This window comes from Elephantulus edwardii, unplaced genomic scaffold (assembly GCF_000299155.1).
Source record: "Elephantulus edwardii isolate Elephantulus edwardi_28Jun2011 unplaced genomic scaffold, EleEdw1.0 scaffold00083, whole genome shotgun sequence".
NCBI classification, from domain to species: domain Eukaryota; kingdom Metazoa; phylum Chordata; class Mammalia; order Macroscelidea; family Macroscelididae; genus Elephantulus; species Elephantulus edwardii.
Genome location: NW_006399833.1, coordinates 10,256,373 through 10,273,341, shown reverse-complemented (window position 1 = coordinate 10,273,341; position 16,969 = coordinate 10,256,373). Strand labels below are relative to the sequence as shown.

Sequence of the window (16,969 nt, the reverse complement as noted above, 5' to 3'; positions counted from 1 at the left end):
GGACAGAGCGGAGTTTAGGGCTGTTGTACATAGGGTCGCAGGCCACTCGACGGCACATAACAACAACAACAAAAAAGAATGTGGTACAAGGAGGATTTTTAGGGGCAGTTGCTATGGTGTAGTCTGTACTAACCCAAGGCAGCGTGTTTGTGGAGGTTTGAGTCCACCAGTGGCTCTGAGGGAGAAAGTCAGGCAATCACCTCCCATGTGATTTATAGCTTCAGAAATCCATTGGAGTTTCAAATCCACCAGATGCTCTGCTGGAGAAGGAGGGGGCAACCTCCTCCTGTACCAGTCAGATCTGAGTTGACGGTACACGTAAAAACAATACAATAAAAATAAAAAAAGAAAGAAATCCACTGGAGAGTCAGCTATGAGTCAGATCTGACTCAAAGGCAATGAGTTTGGGTTAATAGAAAATCTGATAGAAGAGGTTTTTGTTGTTTTATTTTTTAATTTTATTTTATATTGATTTGCATACAAAAGTCTTATAAATGACCTTACTACTCCTGAAATGGGTCCACTTTCTCTTGCTTGGAATAAACTTGCTTCATAAAAAAAAAAAGTCTTATAAATTGTGTTTCACACTTTCCTTCATTTACATTGTTTCATACAATCATCCCCACACATTGAGTTTTAGAAACTTAATCTTCTTTCCATTATGGCCACAATTACCCCACTTTTTTCAGGTCAAGGGTTTGTTGTTTTTAAGCAAATGAATGAAAAGACACTTTCTAAGACATAATCCTGGTGACTATATACTGCTAGCTAGGTACAAGTGGCATGATGTGGTCATGGTTCACAACAACCTCAAAATGATCCTACCACTCAGGCTGAAGGCAAGAATGAATGGTGGGTGGAGAATGGAGAGGACCTACAAACAGATACAATGGTATCAGTTGTGTCAAATACCATTTATTAGGCACTTTATATTCTCTCTCTCTCTCACTGTTTGTGTGTGTGTGTATGTGTGATTTCTGTAACTACACAGCAAATGACCTTAGAATAGGGAATCATAGTATTCCTCACATGTTCAGAGTGAGGCCACACACTTAAAACAAAACAAAACAAAACAAAAACAAAAAAAATCCAACCACCTCCACCCCACAGATTTATCTAACTGAAATATATAAACATTTAAAAATAGGCACAAGCCTATACCAATAACCAAGTCTACCATATCTGACTGTTAAACAAATGAGAGATCTAATATAATAGATGCACGTTCATATTTATGCATTGTTCTGATTTATGCATTGACTGATGGCACATGTCTCTATCCTGCGCTATTCCACAAAGTTATTTTTGTGATGAAAGAGGTCTGATTAAGCAATCTGTTTGACAGTCTCTAAAGGAGTGGATGGGGTTAAAGCCTTCCTGGGAGGAGCCTTTGTCCTAGAATCCGTAGCTTGACACCAACAATCTTTCTCCTACTCCCTACCCATGTCCTTTCCACTTGCCCAAGTAGGATCTGTACTCAATGCTGTGTGTCTCTGTAACCAAACACCTTTTACAGACCCAGGGATCATTTCTAGCAGAAGCACTGGGATGACTATGTTTAAAGATCCATCATAACACGGTGCCTGCTTTTCATTTCAATACTACCGGGAAAGTTGTGTTGAAAAAAACATGGAAACTTTTTTAAAGAGCAATCAACCTCCTATTATATACAGTCTTAACTTTTCCTAACAGATGTTCCTTAGTTCTTTAGTTGGGTGATAGGTGCTTTCAGAGGTGTTATTGATTTCCCCAGGTCCTGCATGTATCAGGTACAAAATGTTGCCCTTGTTCTCTGTTTTGAGTTAAATACCTTAGTGTCTACTTAACAACCAGGAATGTGGACTTGTTGACTTTTTTAAAAAAAATTTTTCAAAAGGCCAGGATGCCCTGTCCTTTGATTTCTGTGTGAGAGAGCAAGCACATAGTGCAGAGCATGACTCTGCAGAGAATAGCTTTATATCTTATAAGAATACTGAAGTATCTATCTCAGAATCTTCCTTCCTATGCAAATAGTACCCTTTCAGGTGATCTCAAAGTGAGAAGCCCTAATTATAAGAGCAATAGTCCCAGATAAGCTTATTTCTGCAAAGGAGGCAGTAAATCCCTAGCTTGTCTGCTTTATAAGCAAATATCCTGTTTGGGGGTCTATTATGAGAGGGACATACAGGAATGTATTACCTCCTGGATTCATGAAATGTACATTTTTTTTTACACAAGGGAGTGATTAATTCTCTAGCTAGCCTCCAAGGTTTGTTGTTGTGGTTTTTTTTTTTGTTTTGAGGGGGACAGAAAGAATGTTCTTTATGCAGACCACTAAGTTGATTTTTTTGGTGGATGATCTATCAACAATCTACGTTATGCGGATGACACAACCCTGCTTCCTGAATCTGAGGAGGACCTGAAGTACCTGCTGCAGAGGGTCAAGGACTGCAGTATCCAATATGGATTGAGGTTCAATGTCAAGAAGACAAAGATTCTCACCACTGGACCAACTGGCAGCATCAGGATGGATGCTGAGAGATTGAGATTGTTCATAACTTTAGTTTGCTTGGCTCCACAGTCAACACCCTTGGCATCAGTAGCCAGGAAATTAAAAGGCTCATTGTGATGGGAAAGTCTGCTGTTAGGGACCTCTCCACAGTGCTGAAGAGCAACAGTGTTACTCTGGAGACTAAGGTGCGTCTGATACAGGCCATGGTCTTCGCAATCACTTGTTAAGCATCAGAGAGTTGGACAATGAACAAGGAGGATAGAAGGAGAACTGATGCCTTTAAGCTGTGATGCTGGGGAAGAGTATTGAGAGTACCATGGACTGCTAGGAAGACAAACAGATTTATCCTGGAAAGGATTCTGAGGTTCCGTCTAACGTACTTTGGACATGTTGCGAGGAGAAACCGGTCCTTGGAGAAGGACATCATGCTTGGGAGGGTGGAGAACAGCGCAGGAGGGGAAGGCCCTCTATGAAGTAGATTGATTCAGTGACTGGGGTAATCGGGATGTGAGTGTCAGAAATGGTCCGATTGGCACAGGACAGAGCAGGGTTTAGGGCTGTTGTACATAGGGTCACTACGAGTCACAAGCGACTCGATGGCACATAACAACAACAACAACAACTGGAAACTTTGAAAGAATTGTGGGTAACTGGAATCCTAGAACACTTAATTGTGCTCATGTGAAACCTGTACCTAGATCAAGAAGTAGAAGTTTGAACAGAAAATGGGAACATTGCATGGAAAGGTGGGATCAGGACTGTATCTTTTCTCCATACCTATTCAGTCTGTAGGCGAAGCAAATCATTGGAGAAGCTGGGCTATATAAAGAGTACAGGATTAAGATTGAGGAAGTCTCATCAACCATCTGTGTTATGCAGAAAACACAACCTTGCTTGCAGTAACTGAAGACTTGAAGCAATTCCTAAAGAAGATCAAAGACTATAGCTTTCAACAGGAGTTATATCTCAATAGGGGTTATATCTCAATATCAAGAAAACAAAAATCCTCACCACTAGACCAAGAGGCAATATTATGATGGATGAAAAGATTGAAGTTGTCAATAATTGCATTTTATTTGGACCTACAATCAATAACCCTGGTAACAAAAGTTTAAAAACAAAAATCAAAAGATGTGATGCACTGGGTAAATCTGCTGCCAAGGGCCTCTCCAAAGTGGTAAAGAACAAGGATGTCAGTTTAAAGACTAAGGTGTGTCTAATACAAGCCATGGTATTTTTGATTGCTTCCTCTGTATTTGAGAAGTTTGACAATTAATAAGAAAGACTGAAGAAAAGTTGATGCTTTAAGAGTTGTGGTGTTGGAGAAGACTTTGGAAGACCATGGACTATCAAAAGAACAACAAATCTATTTTGAAAAGAGTGCAACCAAAGTGCTCCTTAGAGGCAAGCATAGCGAAACTTCATTTCACAGACTTTGGGTATATTGTTAGGAGGAACCAGTCCTCAGAGAGACATATCATTCTTGGAAAGGTAGAGAGGGTCACCTAAGGAGAGGAAGACTGTCACCAAGATGGATTGACAGCCACTACAACAACATGAGTTACTGTCAATTTGAAGGCATCTAACAACAATAACAATGGAGTAATTAGAATGGAAAGACAGAAAGATCTCATTGTTGCCTCTAAGGCTTTTTTGTTTCGTTTTTAAATTTAAAGCTTCCATACAATAGCCATATTTCTGGTTTAAGAATAGCATCTCAAGCAATGATATATACTAATTCTAAGCCGAAAAGGAAACAGATATTTACCAAGTGAGGAAGAGGGGCCAAATATCCTTTACATACCAGATTATTAATGCATTTCTCTAAAAGAAAGGCTGATGGGGCATTCATGTTCTATTTTAATATAATTCTTTAATATTTCTACTTTCATAAGCCTTGAATATTACTTTTGCAATGAGAAAAGGTTTAAAAGCTCCCAAAAGAAATATAGAAATTGGAGGGAAATAGATTTTCTTTGTTACAAAGACTAAGTTACTTTCTGTGAGCAGTTAAGACTCTCAGGAGGGAATAACTTGGAAAGCCAAAGCCTTGAAGACTGCTTTGACTGTAGGTTGTGAAAATAGGTTAAGATCCACGTAGGTTTCACATCTGTTAAAATGCTCTGAGGGAGAAAGATAGACAATCTATTCTCATGGGATTTGAAGCTTCTGAAAATCCACTAGAAGGTCAGACTAGATGATACTTAATAACAATTGGCTAAAACCCATTTTCCAGTTTCAAGTTAAATAACTTCCATGTTATAAGCATTATAACATCACTGAACTTGGAGTTGTTATTATTAAGTATTATCAAGTTGAGAGCGACCCATAGCTGATCTTCCAGCAGGTTTCCAGAGGCAATTCATTGCTTGGGAAAGAGATTGCCCATCTTTTTTCCAAGGGCCAGCTAGTGTTTTCTAATTGCACACCTTTGGGTTGTAATGCAACTCCATACCACTAAGCCACAAGAGTTCTCTGGACTGGGAGTTGTAGTGGTGGTGAGGGTGTGTCATTGAGTCCAAACCAGCCATAACTGACCCTCTAGTGGGTTTTCAGAGGCAGTAAACAGCACAGAAGGAGATTACCCATCCTTCTTCTGTGGAGAAGCAAGTGGGTTTGAATAATGTGCCTTTGAGACTGTAGTACAGCTTCTTACGATTAAGCCATTGGAAACCTAAATTCTAAGTCAGCCTTGTTTGCTATATAAGTGGTAGGGCAACTTTGTGGAAGTCACTAAACCTCTCTGAACTGCCCTACCTTCATCATATAAATCTGAAGGAGATAACTGAGAGTAAATAACTTTTTAGGAAATCATGCTAATAATCATGCTAATGGTTGTTGTTAGGTGCTGTCAAGGCAAGCACGACTCATAGCTATGAACAAAGATCTGAATTCTGCACCATCCTCACACTTCCTGACACACAAAAGGCCATTGCAGTAGTCACCTTGTCAATCCACCTGGTTGAGGGTTTTCCTCTCCTTCACCAACCCTTAACCCTTCCCAGCATTATGTCCTTCTCCAAGGAATAGCACCTCTTAACATCATGTTCAAAGTATATGAGTTGAAACCTCATCATTCTTGCCTCCAAAAAGCATTCCAGCTGCACCCTCTTCAAGTCATAGCTATTCATTCTCATGGCCATCTATGAAATGTTCAGTGCTCTTCTCCAACACCACAGCTCAAAGACATCAATTCTTTTTCTGTCTTCCTTATTCACTGTCCAGGTCTCGGATGTATAGTGAGTAAACAGAAAGGCCATGGCCTGAATCAGATGTACCTTACTCCTCAAACTGACATCACTGCTCCTCAATAATATGGAAAGATCCCTAACTGCAGATACCCCTGTACTGCCATTCAAAATACATCAATACCCCAGCAATATACTAAGTAACATGATGACTATGTTCCATGGAGAACTAAGTACCAGTAATCTGACACATTTTAGAATGGAGCCCTTTCCTCCTATTATTATCCTTGGAAATAATGAAAAAGAGGGCTAGTTTACCAGGCTGTTTAAAACATTCATTATTCTTATATTACTGTGGTATCTTTTATTATATTATCAAATCCAAGAATCATGTAGTTGAGTGGTTCCATGGTGGGAATTAATTTTAACTCATTTTGTCTGACAATATAGCCCTCACTAAGTCAGACCAAGCCTGAAAAGAGCCTAGAACCATTTCACCCTTAATATGAGCGTCATAACAGCCAATGAGCCTATCTGAAATCCCCAAATGTCTAATATATCAATAGAAATTCAAAGTGGTACTTGACTCTGAAAGAGAAGCAAAAAGCCCAAATCATGAGTCTGGTGTTCCATATGATGATTGGGGATGAGGAAATGATAGTTCCTACATGAAGACTTCTAGTCACTCATTCACACATATCAAGAGCTGTCCCCTTCAGGGGCATCATCTTCCAAAACACTCAGCAGCAGTGATCATTTCTGGCAAGTCATTAGGAATTTGCCTCTTACCATAGCCTTCAGGGAACACAAACTTGTCCTACTCTCATTTGCACCCAATTCACACAAGCAAAAATGTCAATGGAAAATGTTTGAAGACAAAAAGCAAAGATGGGGCAATATGCTAAGTAGCCACTATTGATATGTAGATAATAATGAAGGGCACAAGTGTAAGAGAAAGGCCACTTTTGCTTGAAGGAGGATAGCAACTTCCTATTCTTTACAATTTATTTTTTAAATGTGTTGCTATCAAGTTGCCTCTGACTCATAGCAGGCATATGTCAATTCTCAGCCAGTGTCAGTTCTCCTCTTTTTACAACACTTCATTTCCCCTATTCTCTTTACTGTGTCCATCTCTTAAACTCCCTCTCCAAGCTTATTTTCCCCTCTTCATTTATTCCTCCCTCTGGCATATTTCCTTTATTGTATGCATCTCCTAATCCTACATGCTACACTTAGACTTATCTTAAAATTCTGACTGTCTAGTAAGTAACTTTAGTGGGCTACACATATCTGTGCCCAGTTTCCCCCCTTTATGACTTTGAGATGGAAGCGGGGACCCTGATGGAAGCAGGGCGAATGGGTCTTTCTTACCACCATCTATTCATTTCAACGACTGCAGATATCCAGAAGTACAGAAAGTTCTTCTCCTGGGGAGGCATTGTTGTTGTTGTTGATTGCTGTCGAGTAGAGCACGACTCATAGCGACCCTATGAACAAAAGGCCTGAAGCCTTTCTCTAACTATCGATATTTATCAAAGTTTATAGAGTTTCCAAAGGCCTGTTGTTTAGGAAGTGGATGCCATTACTGATCATGAATGACAAGCAAGATGTCAAGCTGTTTATCTATCTCAAAGGGTAAGGGTAACTCCTAAAACCACTTTTAGATAGAAACACCATGTATGATATAGCAGTGTCTGACAACTAGAACTCTCAGTTCACATGCCCACACATTGTTGGTGAAAGGATAATATACTTGAACTATTACAAGATCTTAAAACGTCTTCAGCATCAACAAAGAAAGATTGCAGACTGTTCACTCCAGTTATCATACCCAATATATTTAATTGTGCATTCATTAGTTGAAAATTAATGTGCATTGACCAAAATATTTGATTAACAAGACCATAAATAACAAATGACAGTTTTCTTTAATATAACTATCTCACAGCAATGCCTCCTGCTGTGTAGGATACAAAGAAGATAACATACTCTAGAAGTTAGAACAATTATATATGCAGTACAATAATAAAACTATATACAGCACTTTAAGAACTTTTAAGCAAGTATGATCACAGCCATGTGATGATCCTGAACTTTTGCAAGTAAGCAACATGGAAGCCTATAATGGACACAACATACGCAATGACAATCTAGCCCCCCAAACACCAAAATCACATGTTATAGCATATACTGATCATCAAAAGCATCTTCTTGGCACTATTTCTTAAAAGAAAAACCATTTCCTTCCTTCCTTCACAGTGTCCGTTTGAAAGGAAAAACAAAGTTGCCTGAAAGGAAAAGTTTCAAAGTATGCTGCCCTTTTCTTATGGAAAAAAATTAAAGCCATTTCTAGAAACATAGTTTTCCACATATTTCCTTGGTCCTTTTTTAAAAGAGAGTGGTACAGCAGAATAAGCATAGGGTTTTTAATCCTAAAGACCTAGCAGATTTCTGGTGACCCCAGGCTATCTACTAACATGCTTTGCATTAAAATTGCCTCAATGTCAAATGGGTGGCTGTAAGGATTAAAAGACTGAATGTATGTAAAGTGTCTGGTGGACAGCTTGGCACTCAGTAGCAAGTCAGTAAACGGTAGCTCATTTCCCATTTGTCTTGATTTCATTTATATCCAGCTGTCTCCTCCTACTCCTCCAGATCCTCTGGCAGCCTGGTGGTAAGAAGTTGAGCTGCAATCCTGAAGGTATGAGGTTCAAATTCACCAGCTGCTCAGTGGGAAAAAGATGGGCAATCTCCTCCTGTGCTATTAACTCTCTCTGAAAACCTGCCTGAGGCTTAGCTCTGGGTTAGTTCCGACTCACTAGTACGCAACAACATCTCCTCCTACTCTTCTAGATAGAAGGGGCTTAGCAGACTTTTCAAGCTCACTGGTTCCCAAATCTCTCTGGATTCCCCACAAAGAATGTGTGCATGGAACTGTGCCCTATAGTCAAAGCCCTTCATGTAGTATTGCATGTGCTCTGAAACCCATCTAAAGCACAAGTGCAGCACAAAACACAACATATAAGAAGACATTGGTGCCATGCTCGACATGTCACCTCCAAATACGCAGGCTTGCCTGCTTCTTCCCCACATGTTCTTCCTATCATACATCAACTATTTTTAGTGACATGAAGATGCCATGAGGATGGAACAGGATAGGGCAAGAATCTAATCATAGATAGAGTCACTATAAAAAAAATGACAACATGGAATTTTCAAAATCCTGGCTGTATTCGTATGCCTTATTGCCTCTTCTTTATCAGTCTTTTTTATTCATTTTATGTATTTATTCTCCACTTTGTGCCAAAAGGGATGTCAGGTGGCATACAAGAGTGCACAAAACGCAACATGGTAGCGCATATCCATAATAGTTAAGGAATTAAAAGGGGGAACAAATGAAAAAGCAGAACAAAACAAAAAAATCTCACAAATATAGACTATAAAATGCAGCCGGAGGGTAAGCCATTACAAAGGTGCAAAAATGTCGTAAAAATCACAATATAAGGGCTATGCTTGGACTACACTTGCTTGTGAGCTTTTCTCTGTAGTTCCCATCAAAAGATCAAAACCTGATCAGTGTATAGCTGGGTGGGCTGGGGAAGAGGGAGGAGAAAGGGGAAGAAAATGTGTAACAAAAGGGAAATAAATAAGAAAAAATCTCAACCCCAAACCTGATCAGTCCTATACTTCTCATAGTCCATAAAACAAAATCAAACCAGGTGCTCAAGGTGTCCTTTTCCTGGTCCAAATCCTGCGTTCCCATAGTGAAGAATCACAGAATGATGGTGTAAGTTCTAACTCTAGGAAGTCTCCAGTAAAGACAAAGTCTTGATCTTGAAATTACATCTACTAGGTCTTATTCTTCTGGGGGAGCTCTCTTAGACGCAAGGAGCTACGCTGCCAATCCAAAGGCATACAGTTCAAATCGAAAATATAATCTCCACAGGTAGAAAGATGGGCAGCCTGGTCCTGTGTGACTTACAGACTCTGAAAACTCCCTGGAGGGGCAGCTATGAGTCAGTTCCAACGCAACGGTATCAAACAGCAACAACTGGTCTTATTTTCCTTCTACTTGACTCTTGAGGTTTCACTTGGTCAAGGAAATGTAGCTATTAAAGAGACTTCTCTAAACCAAGCAAACATATAAACACCTTCTGTTATCACCAAAGCAGGTATTTCCATTTAAGTAAAGAAATAAAGCATTTTGTGTGTGACATTATTTGTTGTCTATACTAACAAAACTTGGGAAAGAACTCCAAATATCCAGTAAAGGGAATTGTTTAAAAAGTAATATTTATGAAAATGGAGAAAATAATCATGCTATAAATATTAAGTGGAAACCTGGATATAAACAGTGTATGTTATGATCTTAACTACATCAAAAAAGCCTATCTAGCTATATCAACAATAGCAATTCATTGTCATCTAATTGGAACCAACTCATAGCTGACCCCTCCCTGTCAGTAGATTTTCTGAATCTGTAAATCACATGGAAGGAAAATACTAATCCTTCTCCCATGGAGCAGCAGCTATCGGATTTGAACTTCCTGACTTTGGATTGGAAGTACAACTCCTTAGACTAGAAAGAAATCCATTAAAATTGTAACATTATGTTTCTTAGAATTTTTTTATTATAGGAAATTTCCCCCTATATCATTTTACTTACCAAGTTTTTTACCCTGATGAAATGTATATGTGTAAAAGGAAAAAGAAATATATTTGAAAGAAAATATACCCATTTAGTCATCTTTGGGTTGTGTATGTTTTAAGTTTGTAAAAACAAAACCAAATACACAAAAAAATCCTCCCTAACTGCTATGTAAAGTTTAGCTATGGAGAAAGTTTCTTAATAATATAAAATCAGTGGAAATGTACTCCACAGGACATTCAACTATAAGCAACAGAAGGGTAGCACTTGCACTGAAACAGAGAAGGCAGCTAGGGGGCAGGTGTGAAGGATGAATGGAGAGAAATGAGGGTGGAATCCCCAGAGGAAAGAATACTGTTACATTTAGGGGACTAAAATCAAAGGTAAGAAACAAAATGTATCTAAATTGTTGTATAGAAAATCAATTGGCTTGGTAAATTTTCATGCAAATTACAATTAAAAAGTGAAAATGGGGGGAAATGAGAATTCTAAGCACTTTACACTTTTTTGTTGACAGTTTATGAAGTCTAGAGCTATCCAAATGCTCAAATTTACTTAATCCTTCTAAATTTTACATGTGACAGCACTACAATGTTCATAATGACATTTGATTGTCAAAAATATCTTGTGAGGTAGATAAGTGGCGACTCAAGGTCAGTGACTGGCCCAGTAAGAATTAATAACGGAGCTGGGATCCAAGTCCAGTGCAAATTCTATTAGGTGAAGGTTGATGATGTTAGCATTGCCCAATCACTGTGAGGCAGGAGCAGTGAAACCATAAACCTGCAGTGGTTCTGTTCCTCGAGGAACCCCAAAGTAGGAGAATTCAGCCGAGAAAATGATCATTTTATGAGGGAGGGAAAAAACAAAACCCAAAACCAAAAATACTCAAAGGCAGGGTAAGTGAAGCAGCAAGTGAATTCTGAAAGCCCTCATAATCTTTTCTTTTTATGCTTAGTGAATTAGAACAATAATAGCATACTGCATCAATAGAATGAGAGATTCCATAGCTTAAATTAGTGAAAATGATAGGCCCAACAGTTTCCAATTAGGCCCCCCCAGATGATTTCCAGGGCTCATGAGAACTATCACGCTTTATGGTAGTGGAGAATGGAAAAAGTGATAACTGAGAAGCAATGACAGAGATTCCAATCATAGATTCCCATGCTTCCAGAGTCATCTAAGTCCCTTCTTGAAACAGAAACAACTTATTTGCGGCTTTAGCTCTATCAAGCAACTCCATTTAAGTGGCATGAATGAATAACTCTGACTCTTCAGATTCATTTTTTTGTTTTTACCCGAAGGTCTTTTTAAAGATACTCTAGCATTTGTTTGGGTAGTTAATTAAAACCACTCAAACTTTGTCTGAAGGCAGTTGATAAGTTGTCCAGCAATATTAAATTGCAGGATTTAAGTTTTGCTGAAATAAGATTCTTCTTTCTTTAAAAATCTCAAAATATTTCTTTAGAGAATTCTACTAAACCATTTAACTCTTATACAAGTAAGATATAACATGTAAATGTTTCAACTTTTATTGTTTTCTTGTTCTATAATTTTGTTCCTGTTGCTTATTTGTTCTACTGTTATTGTCTTGTGTATCATCCAATCAGAAGAGACTCAGAGCTGGCCCTCTAAAGGGTTTTCAGAAGTCATAAATCACACAGAATGAGATTGCCTATCTTTTTCCTGCACAGCAGTGGGTGGATTTAAACCTTGTGCCTTTTGGTTGGCAGAACAAACCATTATCACTAGGTCGTCAGAGCTCCCATAGCCTAATAATTATTATCATCAACACTTAAGATGATCATTTTTAGGATACTGGGAAATTCCAAGGATCAACCCTTTATCAGCATGGTATCACTTGAACTAGTGTCAACAGGTTCAGACTTAACTTTAACCAATGATAGCTTCTGCATCAAATGTTTAGCCTCATCCATAAAGTCTTCTTTCTCCAAAGATCATGAAGTAGACATTTAGACAAAGGATCTTCTGTAAGATTCTACCCAAATTTGTATTATTTTAGCATATGACTTCTTGAATCAACTATTGATGTATAGGCTAAAGAAATGAAGACATAGCTAGTTCTAAAGATAACCTTCACTTTAGGATGGATAATGGCAAATGTACGTGAGGCACCAACCAAAAGGATTGTGAAGAATCAGCAATATATAGGGTTCAAGATATCTTTAAAAGTAACCTTGAACTTCCATAAGAAAGTACTGTATGAAATCATTCCTAATGGAGAGGAGGCACCATGCAGACTTTTCCATTTGCATTCCAGTACACCAGAAAGTTGCCTCAGCTTTTACTCCAGAGAAGATTTAGACAAAGGTTTCTGTGGAGGAGCAATGGTTCCACGTAAGAGGTCACTTGAAGAACTGACAGAAAACTGGAGAGAGTCAGCTTCTCTATTTTTACTGATTTCCTGTGAGCCTTGGCCTTCAAAAGGGCAAGTGGGATCATTCAAAGACTTCCAAAGCATGGTAGTCTCAACAGTACCAAAGACTGATTGACCTGCATTATCCCCTTCAATAAATATCGTCTATAGTTCTGGAAGACTCATGATAAAAGCTGAAGAATCCACTGGCTCTCTCTTCCATGTCACCGCCATATGAAACTTGGTCTCCAACTCATCAAGATACTTCTATTTCTCAAACCACTCCTTGCTTTCACAAAATCAATTTTCTGTATTCTCTTAAGGGCCTGAAATTGGGTCATCAAAAAGTCTTCTTGCATGCTCTCAGATGTCTTGCACAGAAAATGTTTCCTTATTCTTTTGCCCATCCTCACTCCACAAGTTAAACATCATTTCCATCTTCAAGTTACAAGGGTAAAACATTTTTTTTAAGTGATATAGATGTATAGGAAGCAATAATGACTTGGATAGAATGTTTCACTTTCTTAATTATGAATTGTGGATTTATTATTATCATATAAGAATTCCATGAAGCCTTTGATTTTACCTTGAAGGAGCAGATGTCCTTCTTGTTTCCTTCTTACCTTTCTGGCAACTTTCTATGTGGCTGGAGTCCTTGTACTTGCAATATGGTCAACTCCTCCACAGTCACATGTATTGATGCTGTCTGTGTGCCAGCTTTATGCTAGTTAATACAACTTGACAATTCCTTACTAGAGATTTTATATCCCTGATTTGTCACTCAGTATTAGCATGTGATATTCTAACACCCAATGGTACCATGAATAACATAGAGATAAGCAATAATATATTACTATGATACTCATTGAAAATGGGACTGACTGTGTAGGGGGTAACTTACAGAATAAGAGGGGAAACGAATAACTCAGAAATTTCTTCCTACCTTCAGATACAGTCAGAAAGACAATAATGTGGCAACTTGAGACAGATTCTCGAATATGCAATTCAAAATTTTCAGAGCTGCTGAAAATATTTACAGAAGGAAATCCACCTATACTCAAATTACCAAAAAACAACTTACAGTTAGGAATGGATTACTATAACTTCTACTCAAAATTATCAGAAAGAAAGTCACTGTTTATATAATCAAGATAGTATAGTTTCTATCATTCCCTTATGCTAAACACTATCAATCCAGTTTTATGTGAAAGGCAAGAATAGCAGCATAAGTGCATTAACTGTAAGCCCACCATAAATCAATATAACATTTTCCCCTGAAGAAAAAAAGAAGTAACCTTAGAAAGTGTAGATGCAAAGGCCAGATAGGCCCTGTATAACCAGTGTTTGAGAAATTACTACCCAAGAAAGAAAGTGACAGAGAGAGAGAGAGAGAGAGAGAGAGAGAGAGCGCAACTAGCCCCTATCGAATGCCCGACCACTGATACTTTACTTTTATCCCCTCCTCCAGGGAAGATAGAGCGAAGCCTGGCTTTCTTATTCTTCTCTTCAGGGGCCATGGGAAGAGGTTTGGAGCTGTGGTTGAGTGCAGAAGAATCCCGGTTGTTACTATTCATCCTCAGTGGGGGAGCTGGGGGTTTCTCTTCATTATCCAGACCGTCAGACATTTTCAGTTACAACAGATTGTATTGCTCCTAAAGAAAAGAAGGAGGAAACAAGAGTTAAGGCAGGGGGAAAAAATCATAAAATGATTCTTTCCCACTAAATAGGGGCATTCTAGTCCATAGAGAGTTGTGCTGTTAGCTGAAGGGATCTGTGGGGATATGAATGCACAAGCAGGTCTGAGGGACAGGTGTGATTTACAGTCTCTGAAACCCCGCTGGAGGGTTAACTATGAGTCGGTTCCAACTGGAGAGCAATGACTGACATTTTTAGCATCTTAGAAGAAAGCACTGGTGGCATAATCCACAGGGTGTTGCGATGATAACACAAAGGCAACTGGTGATTCACATCAACTCTTCCCATGCAATTTGAAGTCTCTAGAAACTTGCCATTTTTACTGTCTCCAGCTTTGTACTGAAAATTTTTATTTCCTGAAGGAAGCTCTGATGACTTAGTGGCAAGAAGCTGCACTGCAATCCCAAAGGGACATGGTTCGAGTTCACCAGCTTCTCTGTGGAAGAAGGATGGGCAATCACCTCCCATGTGATTAAATGCCTCTGAAAACCCACCAGAGGGTCAGTTATGGGTCAGGCCAACTCTAAGGTACACAACAAGAAGAAGTTTTCTCAGAGAGAAGTAGGTTTCCTCCCAAAGACCCATGGTATCCTTCCCAAAGGCAGAATGTAAAGACAATAATTCATGGCTTTTGACTATATATCAATGAATACTTAAGAATCTTAGCTTTTCCTCTGATAAAATTTTATACTCCCTGCTGTCCACTCAGTCTTTTAATAATCTGTCTTCTTTAAAAATGCTAGGCTGGTGGTCATCATTATCAGGTAGAACAACTTCAGCTTGAAGTTGATACAGATTTGGCTGCTGACTTTTCATGTTAGTCACTTTCTTTTGGGGGGTGGTGTCTGCCCATTCTGTCTATATCTGATTTACAGAGTGCATCCCTACTGTTTGATGGACATGAACTAAGAAACAAATCTGGCAATTTCACAAAGTCAGAACTATTAAGTGGAATGATGCCTCATCTTCTCCCATGCTGCTTTTTGTTCTTAGGTGCCGTGAGTGGGCTCACAGCAATCCTAGATACAACAGAAATGCTAGCAGATGTAAGATGGGCAAGATATCATCATGGGTAAAGAGACGCTCCAGAGGGAAGGGTCACTTCCTGAGGAGACACCAAAATCTTACGCTCTATCATTTTTCTGGAAGAGAGGGCAACAATACAGTTGACAGGTGGAGTAGAATTTTCACAATTTATCTGCTCTTCATTTCATTAATGTTTAGTATTTTGTGTCTAGGATGGGTAAAGTGAACTAGGAAAGTGTGGAATCCCCAAGGCAATTCTCCTGTTTCCGATGTCTTCCTACTCTAATGCAAGTCCTTCCATGAGGGCCCTGACACTTCTCAATGCCAGCCAGATGATAAGAATACCTTGCCAGTAAACTCCCAGTTGGAGTACAAGGAAAATCAAACCTCATTATGATAATATACCAATAAATTTTCTATTTGTGGTTGTTGTTGAGTATACCCTCACCAAACTCATAGCTAACCCTCTAGTGGGTTTTCAGAGGCATTTAATCTTATGGAAAGAGATTGCCCATCATTCTCCCATGAATCTGAACTTCATGCCTTTGGGATGACAGCACAACTCCATATCACTAAGCCACCAGAGTTTCCTGAACTTGGAGTTGTTATTGTGTACCGAGTTAGAATCAAGCCATAGAGGACCCACCAGTGGGTTTTCAGAGGCATGGGAGGAGATGACCCATCTTTCTCCAGCACAGAAGCTGGTGGAATCAAACCATGTACCTTTGGGTTGGCAGTGCAACTCCTTACCACTAAACCACCAGAGCTCCCTCTGGTAAATTTACTATTGTTTGTGTTTACCATCAAGTCAGAACCGACCCATCGCTGACCCTCCAGTGGGTTTTCAGAGGCAGTTAATCACACAGGTGGAGACTGCCCATATTTCTCCTGTGAAGCAGCTGGGGAGATTCCAACCACCAGGATTGCAGCTTAGCTTCTTGGTTAGCATTAATTCAGGAACAAAAGAACTCTCCAAAAATGATCCCATTATGCCAACAGCATTTTAGTCTGAGAAACCTAAGTACAACAACCACCAAAATAGGGGTCTCTTGGTTAACTGCTATAATAATGAAATAATCCTCACAACCGCAAACACACCTAAACCAATTAACATACGCACTGCTCCGCAGAAACCTTGAATGACCTGTATGCTGCAAACAAAGGAAGAAGTCAATGGGGACAAGCTTGAGCACAAGTCGGCTCACCGGGCAGCAAGTCCAGTTAGTCTTCTTTAATGTCTCTTGGCAGTGAAAGCACAATTACTGACCTAGAAGGAATCAGTGTCACACAAAGATGGAGATGTGTGAAAATCGGGTCAGCAAGGCAGTGAGTTAAGAGAATGGCTCTTAGGGCTGGAGGTCATAGTTTTCTTTCGCCCTCTAGTGGTTTGTAATGTGTTCATTCTTTTCCAAAATTAACAATAAGTTCTATCATGATACCTTGAGAATTTTTTAATTACCATATTACAAATTCTTTTGAATGCATTCAGTTTGTAAGTACTTGAGAATAGGTCAGTATTAATATATTCTTAACCTGCATATGTA

The 16,969-nt window shown here is 39.1% G+C and overlaps 1 protein-coding gene across 4 annotated transcripts in view; it reads right to left on the bottom strand.

The window, feature by feature from the left end:
- The window catches only part of PAK3 (p21 protein (Cdc42/Rac)-activated kinase 3), a 111,835-nt gene extending 97,477 nt beyond the window's left edge, over positions 1-14,358 (bottom strand). For 3 of the 4 annotated variants that reach the window (XM_006889922.1, XM_006889923.1, XM_006889924.1), the window contains exon 1: positions 14,155-14,356. In XM_006889922.1, coding sequence (XP_006889984.1) covers positions 14,155-14,329 — 175 coding nt within the window. In that variant the 5' untranslated portion in view covers positions 14,330-14,356. Of the gene's footprint in view, positions 1-14,154 lie in introns of all 4 variants that reach the window. The other variant, XM_006889925.1, reaches the window with a different exon arrangement.
- Positions 14,359-16,969: the final 2,611 nt, after the last annotated feature.